Source organism: Pipra filicauda, unplaced genomic scaffold (assembly GCF_003945595.2).
Source record: "Pipra filicauda isolate LSUMZ 115617 unplaced genomic scaffold, ASM394559v2 scaffold236_size1216567_pilon, whole genome shotgun sequence".
Lineage (NCBI taxonomy): Eukaryota > Metazoa > Chordata > Aves > Passeriformes > Pipridae > Pipra > Pipra filicauda.
In genome coordinates, this window is record NW_024104350.1 from 715,050 (window position 1) to 733,410 (window position 18,361).

Here is an 18,361-nt window from a genome sequence, read left to right on the forward strand (position 1 = left end):
GTGCAGTTTTTCTCCTTAGGTTGCACTTGATTTTGTGTTTGGTAAGTGACACATGGTACAGTGCTGGGGATAGGGATACCACAGGAGTATCACTATCCACCACAGGAGTGAGGAAAAAAGTGTAACCAAATTCCTTTGTGTGGTGCACGTTTGCATTTCTGTATAGCTCACAGCCAGAGTTTAGTAAGAGAAGACACGTGTTTATCCACCCAGACCTTGGGTCAATGCTATTAAAGAGTCTGGATTTGTCATCTCCTAAGGGACAGGTGTAGTCTTTCCATCTACAGCTGTTGTTTAATTTCGAAGAGAGAAATTTCCCTCCTAGTTCTAAAATTCTGTTGCAGCTTATTGCTGCAAAGTCAAAATGTCTTTGGTTGTTGATGCCCATCAGCACTTTTCTTCCTCTCTAGGGTGCTTTGGATGGGCTGTTTCTGGGTGCCTTCAGTGCAAATGACAATAAGGCAGGAAATACTGTCTTTTGTTTTGCAGGCACAGCCCAAGCTCCTTCGTTGTGTCTTTTCAGTTTTCCTTACTGTAGTGCCAGGTATTAACAGTTACTTTCACATCAGCTGTTTCCCATTGGCCTTGCCCTTGGTAGGGCCAAATTCAGTCCTCACCTAGCAAATTACACCCTGTAATGGCAGAGACTGGGCTGTGTGACTACACAGTAATTACATAAAACATGTTTCACATGAAAACACCACACCCACAAAGAGAGCATTATTCTCTTTGAAGCCCCAATTTCTTGCTGTGCTGGTGAGTGCCCCGTCAAAGCAGTGCCCAGTTACCATCCCCTCAGCTCCAGGTGAGGCAGAGGGCAGTGCTGGGAACGTCAGTGCTGCAGCCCACCCTCTTACCTCTCTCCAGGGTCCATTTCGGTTCCTCAGCAGTGTCCCAATTACGTGGTAGGGAAAAGAAGGTCTGTCCTTTGGATAGGGGTGATTTAGGAGCATCCCACAAAGGACAGATACGTGGGCCCTCTTGGTGTGGTCAGAGCATTTGAACAGCCATGGCAGCCTTTGGGGAGCCCCTGCGGCTCGCTCTGGAGCCCACCCCGCACTCAGTGTCCGGGTGCGGCTGGGGGGGTTTGGTGCAGAGGATGTGCTGCCCTCGGTGCTGGCAGCTCCTACCGAGCTCTGCGTCCCGGGAGAGCGGGGACAGGAACACGGACATGGATGTGGGTGATGGAGAGCAGCACAGAAATGTAGAAGTTAAACACAGGAAACAGTATTTCCTTTTTTTTCCTCCCGATTCCACGTGCCCGGGGTGGGAGGGGGATGTCGCGTTGTGACATCACCTGCTGGCAGAAGGTGACATCCCAAGCGGCCCGTCGTGACCCCACCGGGGGAGGTGTTGTGATGTCACCCCCCTCCCCGACTGTGTTTGGGCCCCGCAGAGCCCGGGACACTGTGGCTTGAGCCTGGACTCCAGAGTGAGACTGCGAAGTCTGGAGGGTTGAGCGAGGCTTCTCCCGGGGCTGGTGGTGCCTCGGGGGCTCCCCTGGCAGCTCGGTGACCCCTCCGGGGCCATTCCCTGTGTTTGCTCAGCCCTGTCTGGTTTGGGCAGCCGGGCACTGCGGCTGTTTGCAGCAGGGAAGGTGAGGCTGTGGGGAAACTCCTCGCGGGTGTCTGTGCATGGGGTGTGCGCTGGGCTCGGAGAGTGGGGAGGGTGTCCTGGAGGGGCCTGGGCATTGCGTCCTCCCCACCCCGGGACAGCCTCTGACCATGGTCCCGTTCCACCGTGCAGTGCCCGACACCCTTGGGAAGCGCCACAGAATCGCCAGGGTCGGAAGAGCCCTTCAGGACCGTTAAGTGCAGCCGCCCGGCTCGGCCCGGCCCGGCCCGGCCCGGCCCCGGTGCCCGCGATGGGCCCCGCCCCGTCCCGGGCGCTGCCCGACCCGCCGCGGCGGGCGAGCCGGGCCACGCAGACCGAGTGGAACTGCCCGGTGTGTCACCGCGTGAGCTGCGACAGCCTGGCCGTGCCCTGCGGACACGCGTTCTGCCTGGGCTGCCTCCTGCGGGGCACGGCCGCGGACCCCGCCTGCCCCCGCTGCCGCAGCCCCGTCATCGCCGCCCGCTTCTCCGTGCTCGGCGACGCCGATTTCCTGCAGTGCATCCTCAGCCCGCCGGGGCGCTCGCCGGGGGCGCGGAGGGCTCAGTTCCGCCTGGTCGAGACCTGCCCCTGGCCCCGCTGCCCCCGGAGCCCCCCGGCCCCGGCCGGCCCCACGCGGGCGCTCCCGGCCGAGCTCTGGGCGGAGCTGCTGCACGGGCAGGAGCATCTGCTGGACCCGGTGCGGCCGTGGCTGCGGCACAGCCTGGAGGCGATCCACGGCCCGCGCTGGTGGGAGGCCCGCGAGGTGGAGAGCATCGCCCTCTCCGCCCTCTGCATCTACGGCCCCGACAGGGACGCGCTGGCCCAGATACTGCAGAACTACCTGGGGGAATACACGGCCCCGCTGGTGCACGGACTGGTCCATGTCACCCTGAGCCAGTGTGGCGAGGCCTGGCAGCTACACTGCTCCCAACCTGCCAGGGACCGGGGCGGGAGCTCCGTGTCCAGCTCCAGCCGCTCCTCCTCACCAGGGGGGACCCCCACTGCCAGCCCGGGGGGCACCCCCACCCACAGCCCAGGGGGTACCCCCAGGCCCAGCCAGGCCGACACTTGTGACCCCGTGGGGTCAGGCCCAGAGGACCAGCTCAGCACATCAGAGGCCCCCCCTGGGAGTCCCAGCCACCCCCCATGTGTGCCCGTCCCTGCTGAGCAGGAGCAGCCCCAGGATGTGGCCCAGGAGCCCACAGAGGCTCCAGGTCCCTCCACTCCCGACCAGGACAGGGGCCATGAGCACCGGCAGCACCGGCACCCCCGAAAGAGGAGGGCCCGTGACCGCCACGGTTCCCTGCGGCCCAGGAGGAGGAAAAAGAGAAGGAAATAAATTTCCTTGACACAGTCTCTGAGTGCTGCTTCCTCCCCCTTCTCCTGAGGTCCTTTTCCTGTTTTTGAGGCTCCCACACCCCCAGTGCCCCGACACCACCTCCCAGGGAAATCCTGAGTGGAGCCATGGTGATGCCAAAGCTCTCGTGGGCAGAAAGATTCTTGTGTCTCATTTTGCCAGCTGAGCTTCCCATCCCCTTTCAGATCCCTTAAGTCAATCCATTGCTGACATATCTTCATTTCCACTATGGCAAGTCATCAGTTCTTTCCAAGCAGGGACCTGGGAATGGTGCAGGAGCCCCCAGGAGGGCAGAGAAACCCAAAGGCCCAAGGCTGATGTCCTCAGCTCCCCCTCAGGATGAAGCAGCCTCTGCCTGGGTGTGGGGTTTAAGGATGGTCTGGGCAGCTGCCCACATGTGGGATGTGGATTGGGACAGGGAAAAAGGCAGGCACAGGCTGACAGTGGGAGAAAGTTTGGGTTGGGAAGGGCTTGGGGGCTGGATCCCCAGATGGATCACGGGGTTGAAGAGGAGCAGCTGCAGGAGGGAGAGGGAGGTTTGGCACTGTCCTTTAGCCCATCCAGGCCACCGAGGATGGGGGGGGGTAGATCCTGCTGCTGCCAGTGGGCTCCATATCCCCAGGAATCACCTTGTTATTGCCCGGGGGGTGCCACATGTTCACATAAAAGCGGAGGGTAACAGGTGATGCCAGTGGCAGATTCCCGCGTTCTGTGGGCTCAGCGATGTCCCCGTGTCCAGCCCCTTCTTGCCCCGCAGCCCTCGGGGGGTCTCCCCAGTCCCCCTCCCCCAGCCCAGGGTCCCAGCGCGGCCGGGGCAGCCGGCAGGACCCTCGGCTTGTCTGTGGGACCACGACCGAGGCTCCCAGGAGGATTTTCCGCAGATGACGGAGAGCAGCAGAGCAGCACCCGCCGCCGTCGTGGTTTGCCCCGCCAGGGTGCGGTTCGGGTGCTGCTCGCGGCTCTCTCTGGCCGGGCCGGGTGTTCCTCCCCCCGCGTCCCCCGGGTCCGGGCTGGCTCCGGTGTGAGGGGGGACAGGGATCCGGTCCCGCCCTTCCCGCCCGGCCCAGCCCCGGCTCCAGGCACGACCCGAACGCCCTCGCGATGCCGCGGGGGCGGGGCCCAGTCGCGACAGCAGGCGCTGATTGGCTACTGGCCCGCGGCCCGGAAGCGGAAGGTGCGGAGGAAGAGGAGGGGGAAGAGGAGATGATGGAGACGGTGGCGGAGCCGGGTGGGCAGTGCCGCCTGCGGCCCTTCTCCTGCGAGCAGGGGCTGCTCTCGCGGCCCGACGGCTCGGCCGCCTTCCTGCAGGGTCTGTGGGGCCGAACCACCGGGGCTACCCCTCCCGGGGCTCTCCTTCCTGGGGGATCTGTGGGGCCACATTCCCGGGGTCCCCTTTTCCCCTTCCCAGCTCTTCCCGCAGGGTCTTCCCCCCTTTCCCGGGGCTGCCCGTCCTGCAGGCTCTGGGGACTCCGCTCCCCGGGGCTCCTCTTCCTGGGTTTCCCCACGTGCCCTTCCCAGCCCTCCGCGGCTCTCCTTGGGGACTCCCCTCCCCATCCCATCTCTCCCCATCCCTTCCCTTCCATCCCACCCTCCCTGTCCGCAGGTGACACCTCAGTCCTGGCCGGGCTCTACGGCCCCGCTGAGGCGAAGCTCAGCAAGGAGCTGCCGGACCGGGCGGCGCTGGAGGTGCTGCTGCGCCCCAAGGTGGGGCTGCCAGGTGGGACCCCCGGCCCTCCCCCAAAACAGGGAACCGAGGTGTTGGAGTTATTTACAGCTCTTTATTTACAGTTTGCTGGGCAGCTAATCCGCAAATATAGCACTACGAACTTTGGAACTTGTTACTGTTTATACAGTGTTATACATTTTAGCAAACAAAGGCATTAATGTTCATCGGCTATAGGTTACATAGTTCTCTTGTTAATTACTATTCTGTTGGTTAATGACTCTCTCGCTTCTCGTGCTAGTTGGTCATGCTCAGTGTTTCTCTTCCTTTGGGTCGGGGTGTTTCTTGGGTTGGTGGTCACAGCCTGCCCCTGCTGGAATCACCCTGAATCCAGTGGGAGCTGCTTCAGCCCAGGTGCTAAATTGTCTTTATTAGTTCCTTTCTTATCTTGGGGGTTCTGCCGGATGCCGGGCCATAAATTCTGCATTCCCTGTGCCCACTGCCAGTGGAAATCCTTCCTCCCAAGCTGTGATACCCTCCCCCAGGGCTGAGATCACTGAGACGTGTCAAGCTCTAAACCTTAACAAGGCAGTTCCACCAACCAGGAATTTGTGTTTCCATCACCTCGACATCACTCAGAGCTCGTTGGCTGCTCTCTGATCCGTGGGTTTAATCTCCGTTCTGGAGGCTAGAAAGCACAGACTGATCATCAGACAACAGCCTTTCTCAGGGGCACGTGCATGCTTTGGTTTGCAGGGGTGCTAGAGCGGAGCCGGGAGCAGCAGCTGCGCCAGACGTGCGAGGCCGTGGTGCTGGGCGTGCTGCACCCGCGCACGGCCATCACCCTGGTGCTGCAGGTGCTCAGCGATGCTGGATCGGTATCCTTTGGCGGGGAGGGTTTGGGGGAACAGCTCAGAGTGGTGGGTTTGGGGTTGGGGGGCCGGAGCTGCGCTGTGTCCCTTGACTGTGACCCCCAGCTGCTGTCGTGCTGCCTGAACGCCGCCTGCATGGGGCTGCTGGACGCGGGGCTGCCCCTCTCCTCCCTCTTCTGTGGCGTCACCTGCGCACTCGGCCCCGACGGCACCATCGCCCTTGACCCCACGGCGCGGCAGGAGCAGGTGAGCCCCGGGAGGGGGGTGCCCGGCCCTGTGTGTGCCCCCTGAGCTCCCCTGACCCCCTGGTCCCACAGGAGGCCCGTGCCGTGCTCACCTTCGCCATCGACAGCAGGGAGAGGAAGGTGCTGATGGCCACCACCAAGGGCAGCTGCTCCGTGGAGGAGGTGAGGGACCTTGGGGGTTTGGGGGCGTGGGAGCCCCTCAGGGGGAGCCTGGCCCCCATCCCGCCCCTGTTCCCCCTCAGATGCAGCAGTGCCTGGTCACAGCCCAGCGCGCCGCAGACACCATCTTCCAGTTCTACCGCGACTCCCTGCGCCGCAGGTACTCCAAGTCCTGACTGGGACCTTGCGGGTGGCCGGGCCGGCCCGGACCCCACGCTCAGTAAAGGACCTTTCTGTATCTACTGTGCCTCTCGACTCCATCCTGTGCCACAGGGGCCCCCCAGAGTGGGGGGCACACAGGGACGTGCCCAGGACACATGTCCTGAGCCCCCGAGAGTGGGACGTGCCTGGGAACGCCTGTCCTGACACAGCCCCCAAAATGGGGCCCACACGGGACATGGCTGGGACACGTCTTGTGCTGGGACAGGAACAGGCGGCGCCGGTACCGCTCAGAGCCGGGACACCCAACATGGGGGTGCCGCTGGGTGCGTTGTGTCCGTTGCCAGGCCTTGACCTTCTCATAATGGCGGCGCCGCGGAGGGACGGATCGATCCTTCCTGGGCGGGGCTTGCGCTGCCGCGGCCAATAGAGCGGTCGGGAGGAATCACGTGTTTGGGAAATCACGCGCCGCGGGGCGGGGGGAGCTGGAGCGTCTCACTGCGCGGGGGGTGGGGGCGAAATGTGGAATTTTGGGGTGAGGATGATAACGGGGTGGAGTAGGGGGATTGGAGGTGCAATAACGGGGAGTTTTGAGCGTAATAAGTATGACGGTGGAGGATCAGTGGGGGGATATGGCGGTAGTGAGAAGAGACAGTGAGGGATGTGGGATGCAGTAAGTGTTACCAATGGGGCCCATAACGGGGTGTAACGTGGAGTGGGAAATGATGTCAAACGGCGTTGCAATGAGGGCGTGCCAACGCTCCGCTTAGAAAAAAAAATAATAAAAAATAAACCCATGAGAAAGGCCCACTAAAAAAAAACCCAAAGAAACCAAAATTAAAACCCAGTAGATCCAAAGAAGCTGCGGTGGAACTTTGGGATGAAAAACACGAAAGAGGGGTGAACCCCCGGGGGTGCCCCACGTGGCCGCACACGTGACGCCGCACGTGGCCGCACACGTGACTGTGGCCATGGCGGCGGCGGCGGCGGCGGTGCGGGGGCGCCGCTTCAAGTGGTCGCTGGACCTGGGGGCGGCCCCGGGGGGCCGGTGAGGGACGAGGGGACGCGAGGGGGACGCGGGGGAGTCTGGGTGCCGGCACCCCCACTCAGCCCCGCCCTGTGCCCGCAGGCCCCGCGGCGCCGCCGAGGGCCGCGGCCCGCTCGGGTTCGCCGACCGGCAGCTGGGGGAGGGCGGCGTCCACGAGAGCGACAAGATCCTCATGGAGAAGGTGGGACGGGGGGAGCCCTTGGGACCTCCTGCAGGGCGTCCCGGCTCCGGGGGCCCCCCCAATCCCGCCCTTCCCGGAGAGTGGCCCCTCTGTGTCCCCACTCCCCGGGGCCCTCACGGGGGGTGCTCCCTGTCCCATGGGAGTGGTCTCTGCCCGGGTCCCCCCCAGATTTCCCATGGAGGGTGGTCCCTACCCCAGCTCCCCCAGTATCCCGGCTTCCCCGTGGGAGGGGGTCTCTCTGTGTCCCTCCACACTCCAGCCCTCCATGGGGGTGGTTCCCTCGGTGCCCCAAATCCCACGTCCCCGTGGGGGATGGTCCCTGCCCTGGGTCTCCTCACACCCAAGGGGGTTGGTCCCTGGTGTCCCCCCACTCCCCGAGGTAGTGTCACTGTGAGTGCCCCAGCTCCCCCTCCTCCCTGTCGTTGCAGCGCTGCTGGGATGTGGCGCTGGCACCGCTGAAGCAGATCCCCATGAACCTGTTCATCATGTACATGGCTGGGAACACCATCTCCATCTTCCCGGCCATGATGGTCTGCATGATGGGCTGGCGCCCGCTCCAGGCCCTCATGTCCCTGTCTGCCAGTGAGTACAGCCCTCATGGTGGGGGTGACGGGCCCTGGAAGGACACACAGATAGACACACAGACACCCATGGACACCATGGGGCCGTTGGGGGCACACAGACACCCCTGGCCCCTGGGAGTCCCCAAAGCCACCACACAGACATCCCTGGGGGTCCACACAGACACCATGGACCCCTGGGGCTTCACACTGACACCCACAGGTGTCCCCAGAGCCCCCCAGGTGTCCCCCATAGGTGTGTGCCCCTGGGTGTCCACACAGACACCCACAGTCTCGGATGTCCTCCCCAGCCCCCCAGGTGTCTCCCACAGCCCCCCCTGACCCCTGGGTGTCCCCATGGTCCCCTGAGTGTCCTCCACAGCCCCCCCACAGTCACCCCCATGTCAGTCCCACCCACCCCCCCAGCACTCCCCCAGCAGCTGCCCACCCCTCACAGCCCCCAGTAACCCCCCATGCCAGTTCAGCAGCCTGGGGGTCCCTGACAAACCCCCCCTGACCCCCTCTGTCCCCCCAGCCCTGAAGGCCCTGGAGAGCTCGAGCCGGCGGGCACTGCAGGGGCTTGTGTTCCTGGTGGGCAACGGGCTGGGGCTGGCACTGGCCCTCTACAAGTGCCAGGCCATGGGGCTGCTGCCCACCCGCCCCTCTGACTGGCTGGCCTTCGTCACCCCCCCGCAGGTGGGCACGGGGTCCCCTGGGGGTGGGGGGCCTGGGGGTCCCCGTGGGAGAGCAGGGGTCCTGGGGATCCCCCAGGGAAAGGGGTCCTGGGCCCCCCAGGGATTCTGGGGTCCCCCCACTCACCCCCTTCCTCTCTCCCTTCTCTCGGCAGCGAATGGAGTTCACTGGTGGGGGCCTGATCCTGTGACCTCCCACGCCCACTCACCAATAAAGATGATGGCAGGATGTGATGTTGTTTTTGGGGGGAATTCAGAGGGTTTGAGGTGCCCAATGAGGCACTGGGATGGGGCAAAGCAAAAAGTGTTTGCAGGGCTGTAATGGCAGTGCTGGGGACCACACTGGGAGCACCATGAATGCATTGAGGGAGCTCTAGAGTCTGTGCTGAGAGTGCCCTGGGAACCTTGGGACTGTACTGAGAGTGCACTGGAACTGTACTTGGAGCCCCATGTCCCCATGTCTGGGGCCATACTGGGAACCCTGGAAGTGTACTTGAGGCCTTGTAGCCCATACTGGGATCATACTGGGAGAATGGCAGCCCGAGGGTGGCTCTGTACTGGGGACACTGGGGATCATATCAGGATCTTGGTTTAAGTGTAGGTTGTGCTGGTGTTGTACTGGCAGTGCTGGGTCCACACTGGGAGTGTAGAGGCCATGCTGGGATCCTACCTGAAAAGCTGTGGTTCAGACTGGCATTTTACTGGCAGCACTGGTGCTATACTGGAAGCACTGGATCCATACAGCAATGGTGGTGGGGGAGCCAGGGCAGCACACTGCTGTTTTCTACCCCATTTCACCACATTACTCTGCCCCAATTTCCCTGGTTTTCTTCCAGGTTCTTACCCCTTTGTGCCCCATTTTCCCCCCTTTCCCTTGTTTTTTCATGCATTTTTCCCCATTTTTGCAATAATTTCTTCCACTATTGCTCCCAGTAGAGCCCAGACCTTCCAGTATGGCCCAGTGCCCTCTCCCGGGCTGCGACTACGATCCAGGACTCCATGGTAATTCTGTAGGGCCCAGAGTCCAATCCTAGTAAATCCCAGTCTCCCCTGTGACACCACAGCCGTGCTGGGGGGCCTGAGGTGGGGTGGGGGCTCCTTCCCCTATGGCCTCACCTCCTCACAGAGTCATTTGGGTTGAAAAGACCCCCAAGATTGAGTCCCCCCTCTGCCCGATGCCCACCTTGTCCCCCAGCCCAGAGCACTGAGTGCCACAGTCAGGCCTTCCTGGGACACCTCCAGGGCTGGGGACTCCAAACTTCCCTGGGCAGCCCCTGCCAAAGCCTGACCACCCTTTCCAGGGAGAAATTCCTCCTGATGTCCAACCTGAGCCTCCCCTGGCACAGCTGGAGGCCGTTCCCTCTCCTCCTGTCCCTTGTGCCCTGGGAGCAGAGCCCAACCCCCCCCCCAGCTCCCCCCTCCTGTCAGGGAGTTGCAGAGAGTGAGAAGGTCCTCCCTGAGCCTCCTTTTCTCCAGGCTGAGCCCCCCCAGCTCCCTCAGCCCCTCCTGCTGCTCCAGACCTTTCCCCAGCTCCGTTCCCTTCCCTGGACACGCTCCAGCCCCTCAATGTCCTTCCTGTCTGAGGAGCCCAGACCTGGACATGGGACATGAGGGGCCTCAGCAGTGCCAGCACAGGGACGGGCACTGTCCTGGGGCTGTGACACCCCATGGCTGGGACAGTCCAGGGGCCACTGGCCTCTTGCACACCTGGGCTCATGTCCAACCACTGCTCCTGTGCTTTCTGTGTCTTCCCAGGTGCAGAGGCTGCTCGGCCCAACCACATCTCACTCAGGACACCACACAGTAATGGCAGGACAAGGGGCTCCTTCCCCCTGTACATTCCGTGTTCCCTTAAGTTTTGGGAAGGTCCACACCCCTTCCCTTGGAGCTCCTTGTGTTGAGCATAGGAGTGGAGGAATCACAGAGTTGCTGGGGGGGACAACGTGACAGCCCCTGGGAATGACAGAGCCCACCATGGAAAGAGCCCCCCATCAGCAAACCCAATGGCCTGTAGGAGCAGAACACCCAAACTTGAGGTGAAAGTGGGAAGAATTAGTGAAGAGATGTCTGGCTAGTGCTGGGAGCACAGGAATTGTGATGGCAACATAATTTCAGAAAATGCCAAGGCACGGCAGCAGCTGCTCTGAGACTGCCTGGAGATCCCATGTGGACAGGGTCACATGCTGGATGTGGGAACACCTTTGTTCTCCATCTTCTCCCTGGAGCCAGCCTGGAATAGGCTCACACCAAGTCCAGCAGAGTCTGATAGAGTCAGGACTGTCCCCAGCACCAGGACCTGGACCATGGGATAGAGGTCCCTGGGCCAGAGCAGACAGAAAATTCCACTACTAAGAGCCAAGAGAGAGAAAAGCCTCTTCCTCCTGGGTTCAGCAGCCATCAGGTCACCCCAGAATAGGCACCTACAGCACAACCTGAGCTCAAGAACACCCCTGATTTCATTCCCACTGGAATCCAGAGCCACTCACGGGTGGCTACTCCCCTGGGTGCAGTGGGCACTCAAGGCTCCAGGTGGGAAGTGACCAAGTGACTTGGTTACACTCCCAAATGGACACCCTGTTTCCAAGCCTGAACTGCCCTTCCAACACCCACTGGGGACAGGCACTGAGGACTGTGACCCGAGGGACAGACCCCCGAGGTTCTGGTGCCAGGGGGAGCTGTCACAGGCCAGGCTGCCCTTCCCCCTTGGATTGCTCTGCCCCACCTGGACCCACCTGGACACTCTTGCTCCTCCTCTGCCCTCCCTCCGCACAGGGTGGATCAAAGGAGGAGTGGGTGAACTCCAGGCGCAGCCAGGGATATAATCCCACACCACCCCCCGCGGTATTTCAGTGCCTGATGGTTATTGTAAACCCAGCGTGACCAGGGCCCGTGACACAACTGCTCTCCCGTTTATTTGAAACAAAGTGCTCTGGGCTGGACTCGGCGGGGACTGGGTGTGACACAGGACGGGGTGCGGGGGGCAGACACAGCACAGCCGGTCCCGGAGCTGTGTCCCTGCCAGCACGGGACACGTCCCGCGGGATGGGGACGGGCTTTGCTCGCACTGCACGGGGAACGTTCGGCACGAAGCGCTGCTGGATCACAGGAGGGCCCCCTCTGCGCCCGGGATTCACCCGCAGGGACAACAGGCACCTTCCCCTCCTCGGACTGCGCGGCTGCGCGTGCTGGACGGGACATCCTGGGAATTCCGGGCTGTCCGTGTCCCTCCGGCACCGCCTCTGGCCCGGGGGGAGCAGCTGCGGGGCCGGGTCCGCGGGATCAGATACTGTCCAGCTTCTTCAGGATGAACGGCGCTGGGGAGGGAAACAGACGGGACACAGCCCGGATCAGGAGGGGGCGCGGGGACATCCCGGAGCCGGGACACCCCGGGGGCGCGGGGACATCCCGGTCCCATCCGGGTCACTCACTGATCCGCAGCAGCGCGACATAGATGAGGAAGTTGCGGACGGAGGAGAGCACGTCCCGGCGCATCTTCCGCCGCAGCTCCTCCGGGTCCATTTTGGGCCCGAGCCCCTCGATGCGGAACATCCCGATCCCAAATCCCGGCACGGCCACGCGCCCCGGCAACACGTGACCGGGGCGGCCGCGCGTGCGCACGGAGAGTGGTGACGCCGCTTCCGCCCGGCCCGCACCACGTGGAGCCGGGCGGGGGGGATCCCGACCCCGGGGGGGATCCCGACCCCGGGGGGATCCCGGAGCGCCCGGGGCTGGGAAACCTGGACTATGGAAACGTCTCCTTAGGAAAGGAGCTGCTTCGGTGGTTGATCTTTGTAACCTTCAAGCCTGGGGAAAGGCTGGAGCAGGTGACATAGGAACGTGTCCAGGTGGGTCTGGAGTGTCTCCAGACAGGGAGACTCCACACCCTCCCTGAGCAGCTGTTCCGGGCTCTGCCACCTCCATGGAAAGAAGTCCTGTCCCCTCGTGGTGAGGGGACTTGTTGTGTTTGAGTTTATGGCCATTGCTCCTCGTCCTGTCAGTGGGCACCACCAAAAAAAGTGTGGGACCATCCTCTGACAGCCCCTGGAGATATTGGTGTGGACTGGGGGGATCCCCTCTCAGCCTTCTCCTCTCCAGACTAACCAGGCCCAGCTCCCACCATCTTTGCTCACCGGGGAGATGCTCCAGACCCCTCATCATCAGATGGGCAAATGCTGATGTTAATTGTGCCCCTTTTTGGGAGTTGGAGCTGGTCCAGGCCAGCAGCTCCCCAGGGAACTGCACACACCAGCCCCCCTGCTGTCCACAAAAACGGGATTCATAACCTGCTGTGCAACAAGCCAACAATTACACATTCGAGAGACACTGGGTGTTTATTTCAGCACTGAGCAAGCCCTGGGTGCTCGGTGCGTTCTGTGCTTCTCTTTTTGGGTCGGGGGGGGTGTTTGATGTTGTGGGTCACGATCTGCCCCTGCTGGAGTCACCTTGTACCCAGTGGGAGCTGATTCAGCCCAGTTGCTGAGTTGTCATTATTAGTTTCCTCCTCATCTTTGGGGTTCTGCCAGATGTCCGTGTGGCCCATAAACTCTGTGTTCCCTGTGCCCACTGCCAGTGGAAATCCTTCCTCCCAAGCTGTGATACCCTCCCCCAGGGCTGAGATCATTGAGATGTGTTCAGCCCTGAACCCTTAACAAGGCAATTCCACCGACCAGGAATCCATGTTTCCTACACCTGGACATCACTCAGAGCTCATGGGCTGCTCTCTGATCCATAGATTAAAAGTCCTTTCTGGAGGCATGAAATTTACAAAGATCAAACGTTAAAAACCATCCTTTCTTAAGTGAATTTTTACACACTCCACATCTTGCAGTGCTCAGAGCACCAGGAATGCTGCCCGAGGTGCCTGGAGAGGGGCAGGGGAGCAGACAGAGCCTTGTAACTCCCACCACCACCCACAGCACGCCTGGGCTTCAGAGCCCTCCCAGATAATAAAAGGAATTTCTCCCAGCTAAGCTGCCCATGGCCTGAGGCAGAGGCAATTACAGAGCAGCTGCTCTCATTGTGCTCGTGATTACAGGGCTAATTGAGCGCTCCTGGCTCGGGGCCCTCCCTGACTTAGAGCCGGGTGGCCAAGGAGAAGGGTTCCCAAACCTCCCACACCCGGCAGAGTCACAGAACGTTCAATCCCCGTCCCTGCTGCAAACAAAGGGAGCCTGTCCTGCTCTCAGAAGGTGTGGGGCTGCCCTCCTGAGAGCTTTCCAGCGAGTCCCGGGGGAAAACAAGCACAGCTGCCCGAATCCCCTGCTGACATAAACTCCTGCCTCTGCCAGGTCCAGGAAACCTCATTAGTCACTCGAGGTTTCATTCTGCAGAGCAGCTCTCTCCGGCCTTGGCTGGCAGGAACAGATTGGCAGGTCCTGATTCCGTCTTGGCAGAGAAACAAGGAGTTCCTTCCTACATCCCATGACTGCTGGTCCTCCCGGTCCTGCAGAAGCAGCAGCAAGGCTGTTTCCCCAGGCACTGCTCGGGGGGAGGTGAAGGAACGTGGGCATGTCCAGCAAAGCCGAGTCAAACACGACCAAATGTTGAGAAGACACTGGAGCAGGGGGGAGACAACAGGTCGGGGAGCAGCACAGGTGAGGGCTCTGCCGGGACACAGACTGGGAAGTTGTTGCCACAACAATTGGAGCCAGCCCGTTGTCCTTGTCCCTGTTTGAGATGAGGGGATGAGAAACATTTCCCATGAGAGATGTTACTATTGGAGAGGTGGGGACTTCAGGTGTGGAGTGATTGTTGAGGGACAGAAGGCTTTGACTTGGGGTTTTGACAATGTCCTGAGCTGTCCTTGGAATGTTTGTGTCAGTTTTCCAGAATTCCCTCAAACCTCCAAAGTGCAAAGCTTGGACAGTTCATAGCAGGTCTTTAGTTCCATTCAGTGCTATAATTACAGGAGCATTTTACTTTCCATTCCTTGGAGCTACAGGCAGATCATGAGCCACTGGCCAGGCACTTCCTCGAGGTGTCTCAGCAGAACTTGGCACAACATTGTGTGGGAAACACCTGTGTGTGGCAGGTAACAGCATGAAAAGCTGACAAAAAGTGCAGAGGTTGTCTAAAGGGACACCTGGATCTGCCAAGTGGTTATGGAACAGTGGTGTGAGGAGAGGCCAAACTCCATGGGTAGCTGGAGAGAAGCAGTGGGACCTCCTGGGGCAAGGCCAGGAGTTTCTCTTGTCTGTAGCATATAATGCCCAGATAAAACCAATGTAAAAGTGTCAGAAACAGCGAACTGGACACAGACTGAGAAAAACACCAAGCACAAAGCAATAGGAAAAAAGTAGTTCTAAGTCTGTTGTTCCTTTGGGAGGGATGGACAAAGGAAGTGCAAAGACTGGGGGAAGGGTCTAGGGATGGGAGAAGGGATTGCCACGGTACACGAATGCTGTGGCCAGTGCTGGGGGAGGAAGCAGCCAAACAGCCCTGTGTGAGATCACTGCTGGAATATTAACCCACAGCTGTTTTGGCCACGGGGTCACATCACCCCTGACAGGCCTCAGGTCACCCAGGTGAATGGGCTGAATTCCCCAGTATGGGGGAGGTGTGGGTGTATCTTCTGGGTGTGATGCCTTTGGCAGCTCCCTGTCACCTGGCATTGTTCAAAAGCAGTTTCAGCTTTTTCTGCCTGAGAAAAGATTGGTAAGGTGACAGAGAATAAGGACTTGCTTTGGTGTCCATACCAACCTCCAAGTTCGCTCCACATACTGGCCAGTTCAGGTCCAAGGTGCATTTCAGGGACCAAGGGCAGGCACGGCCTGGCTGCCTCCTCACCCCAAGGACAAAACCACCATGAAACTTTGGTTCTGTCTGCTTCTTGCCATTGCTATGGGTGGGTGGAATCTTTCTGGAAAACTGCAGGATTTGGGTGCAAATGAGCTCCACCGTCGCTGGGACGGAGCCTGCAGGTGCCAGAGGCAGGGCTGTGTGTGGGGTGGGAGTGCAGAGCAGGGGCTGGTGGGCAGGGCTGCCCTGGCACCTGAACTGGGACATGTGGGTGGAAACTCAAATTCTGTCCCCACAGGTTCTCCCGCTCCATGAAGGTCTGGCACCGGAGTAAGACACAGCTGGTGCAGAGGGCAGGCAGGAAATAGCACTTAGAAATTACAACTGCCCTAATCACCCTTTCTGAGACCTCAGGCATGTTTCTAAGGGAAAGGAACTCACCACAGTGGATTGATCCTCCTCAACAAAAACGTTCTGTGGAGTGGCCCTTCACACACTGCCCTGTGGCGTTTCTCCAGGGCTGCTTCCGCATTGTGGAGATGGCTCATCCACCAGCTGGGCAGACAGAATGCCTCCCCCTGGGAAAGGCAGCATCAGCCTGGCCTGGCCCCCTCTGCATCCACCGGTGAGGTCTGGAGGAGCACCAGGAATGTCCACTCCTGGAAATGGATCAGGATGTTTCTCACGGATGTACAGCCAAGGCATTCTGGAGGCCCTGGGAAAGCCTCGCAGAAATGCTAGGGAGAGGCCAGGTAGGTATTGCTGGAGCCTTGGTGGCACGTGCCACACTGGCCTTCTCACCCCCTCCCAGGGGTCAGTACTGATCCCCCACTGATGGCAGCACTGGGCTCTGTGCACAGAGGCTGTCTCAGAGCCTGCCCGAGGAGCTCCAGCCTGTCCTCTTGCAGTCCCCATGGAGCCGGACGGGCTGTGCCGAGGTCGGGGCCCCTCACATGGCACCAGGAGGGGGTTCCTGGCTGGCTGGTGCCTCCTGGCTCCCCGGCAGTGCCTGGGCAGTGCTGTCGCTCCCGGGCACAGCACAGACCCTGAGTCACTCTCTGCTGAGCTCTGGTGCCCGGGGCTGTGGCTGCCCAGCCCTGGCAGCTGTAGACTCAGCTTCCCCAAAGCCTTGTGTGGTGCAGAGCAGAGAGGGGCTGACTGATCCTCTAAGTTTAGTTTTTCTGCTGTGAAACGTGAAGGGGTTTCATCCTGTATGAGATCTTTCCATATCTCTTCAAAGATTTTCTGGGTCCTTAATCCCAGCCATCCCAGAGCCGTTATCTGGATCACAGGACATGGAGGTAGGTGGGTTCACAGGGTCAGCTCACAACTGGGACAAGCTCCCAGAGGTTTCATCCTCCACAATCACAGCTTGGCATGCAAACAGCCACAAGCTGCGAGCTTCCAAGTAGCTCCAAAATGTTTCCCGGGACAGGAGGCTTTCACAAGTCATCTGTGACATGATCCAAATGTGAGCAATGACAAATGCTGTTCAGAGACAAAATGTCCCGTAGCTTCCTGGAGAATTGTTTCCCAGGCTTCTGGAACTGAGAATAATCAAAGATAAGAAAACTACTTGCTTGGTTCCCCCTCACATGGGTCCAAATCTCACGTTTGGTAGGTCAGCGTGGAGCTCTGATGTGTCTTGTTACTGGCTACCACTCTTCATCCTCAGGAAGGAGAACTAGAGCTTTATTTCTTTTTTAATTAAGCTTCTGCTTCCTGTGTGGATTGCTTTGAAAACGTCATCCAGGGGCAACGGGGGAAGGGAGATGCGACACAAGTTGCCCAGGGAAGACGCATGAGTCAGCAACTGATGCAAACTCTTTTTCTGGGCACTGTTTAATGTTATATTAATTTCAGACGTCAGGCCTAAACCTCATTATTTTGTCAGTGTCAGTGACCACAGGGTAGTGCTGAACAGTGCCAGACAAGTGTGGCTCCTAGATCAGAAGGGAAGAAAAATAACCCTGTTTTCTATGGGTGAGCTGTTCTGGGGAGAGGAATAGTCCTGGAAAAGGGTCACAGAGAGCAGCCCAGGCAGTGGAGAACCCGCAGTGCAGAAATGCTGCGAGGGACTGGAGGGGCGAAGCCGGGGAGGCACAAACCAGAGCGGATCGATGCCTTTCCGTGGGCGAGTCCGCGTGTCCTGCCCAGCCCTGTGCTAAAAGCAGCGCTGCGGCGGCCGAGGAGCAGGTCAGACACCAGGCAGGGCACCTTCACAGCAAGGGCAGGGGCCGGAGGAGGAGGGGGAGCTGACGCGGAGGATGTGGGTTCCCGTGTCCCCAGTGCCGGTCACGCAGTGCTGGGCAGGATCCCGCCGTCGGTGTCCTTGGCACCACCGAGCCCCCTGCGCTGTCTTTCGTGGTGGACGCGGCTCTGCACCCCCGGGGGGACACAGAATGGGAAACTCAAATAACACCTGCCCTGCCCGCTCCCACCATCCTGTCCCAGGCGCACTGCCCCGGCCCCAGGGGAGCTCAGGGGAACAGAGTCGATTGGGAGCACAAACTAGGGACTCAGAAGAAGTTATATCCCTTCCAGGGCTGTCCCAGGAGAGACTCAGCCCAGCAATCCAGGTGTGAAACCTGTCGAAAAGGGGTCAACACTTGCTCACCCTTGGGACCATCAACGCGGGACACACTGCGGGGCGCGGGGAAAGAGCATTTCGGGATTGCACAAGGGTTGTCGCAGGACGCCTGGGGGAGGAACTGAATGCGGGGAAATGTGGGCATCGATGGGGTTTAGGGAGAGCAAACGTGGGGAGAGCGAGAGGGGAGGCAGTGGAAGGGCCGGGGCACAGGGTCAGCATTCCTGTTGGGATGCTCGTCCGGCAGTGCCCGGCGCTGAGTCAGGGCCGTCCGTCCTGCCCCTCCTCCAGCCCCACTTCCAGTGCTGTCTCGAGGGGCAGTCTGTCTGTTCAGCGAGGTCCGTGGGGCAGCACCCGGACCGACCCCCGGTGCTAGTCCAGCCGGACCATCCGGACGATCCAGACGATCCAGGAAGGTGCGGGTGAGGGTCTCCAGGGGCGGGACCACCCAGGGTGCAGGGTCCCGGGGGCGGGGTCCGGGGGCGGGTCCCGGGGCGGGGTCCC

At 60.5% G+C, this 18,361-nt stretch overlaps 4 protein-coding genes across 4 annotated transcripts; 3 read left to right on the plus strand and 1 right to left on the minus strand.

Moving 5' to 3' along the window:
• The first annotated feature begins 1,428 nt into the window (after nucleotides 1-1,428).
• On the plus strand, nucleotides 1,429-2,947 carry LOC120323331. Its single transcript, XM_039381689.1, has 2 exons — nucleotides 1,429-1,597; nucleotides 1,747-2,947. The coding sequence occupies exon 2, from the start codon at nucleotides 1,865-1,867 to the stop codon at nucleotides 2,930-2,932; it is 1,068 nt and encodes a 355-aa protein (XP_039237623.1). The 5' UTR covers nucleotides 1,429-1,597; nucleotides 1,747-1,864; the 3' UTR covers nucleotides 2,933-2,947.
• A 1,200-nt stretch (nucleotides 2,948-4,147) lies between these two features.
• EXOSC5 (exosome component 5) lies at nucleotides 4,148-6,131 on the plus strand. Its single transcript, XM_027723331.2, has 6 exons — nucleotides 4,148-4,259; nucleotides 4,554-4,667; nucleotides 5,370-5,491; nucleotides 5,591-5,731; nucleotides 5,803-5,892; nucleotides 5,973-6,131. Exons 1-6 carry the CDS (start codon nucleotides 4,154-4,156, stop codon nucleotides 6,063-6,065), a joined length of 666 nt encoding a protein of 221 aa, XP_027579132.2. The 5' UTR covers nucleotides 4,148-4,153; the 3' UTR covers nucleotides 6,066-6,131.
• A 549-nt stretch (nucleotides 6,132-6,680) lies between these two features.
• EMC4 (ER membrane protein complex subunit 4) lies at nucleotides 6,681-8,758 on the plus strand. Its single transcript, XM_039381704.1, has 6 exons — nucleotides 6,681-6,686; nucleotides 6,945-7,096; nucleotides 7,178-7,277; nucleotides 7,706-7,859; nucleotides 8,373-8,533; nucleotides 8,685-8,758. The coding sequence occupies exons 1-6, from the start codon at nucleotides 6,681-6,683 to the stop codon at nucleotides 8,718-8,720; spliced, it is 609 nt and encodes a 202-aa protein (XP_039237638.1). The 3' UTR covers nucleotides 8,721-8,758.
• Nucleotides 8,759-11,419: 2,661 nt separating this feature from the next.
• TOMM5 (translocase of outer mitochondrial membrane 5) lies at nucleotides 11,420-12,132 on the minus strand. Its single transcript, XM_027723332.2, has 2 exons — nucleotides 11,958-12,132; nucleotides 11,420-11,843 (listed from the first exon to the last, which is right to left on the minus strand). The coding sequence occupies exons 1-2, from the start codon at nucleotides 12,076-12,078 to the stop codon at nucleotides 11,809-11,811; spliced, it is 156 nt and encodes a 51-aa protein (XP_027579133.1). The 5' UTR covers nucleotides 12,079-12,132; the 3' UTR covers nucleotides 11,420-11,808.
• Nucleotides 12,133-18,361: the final 6,229 nt, after the last annotated feature.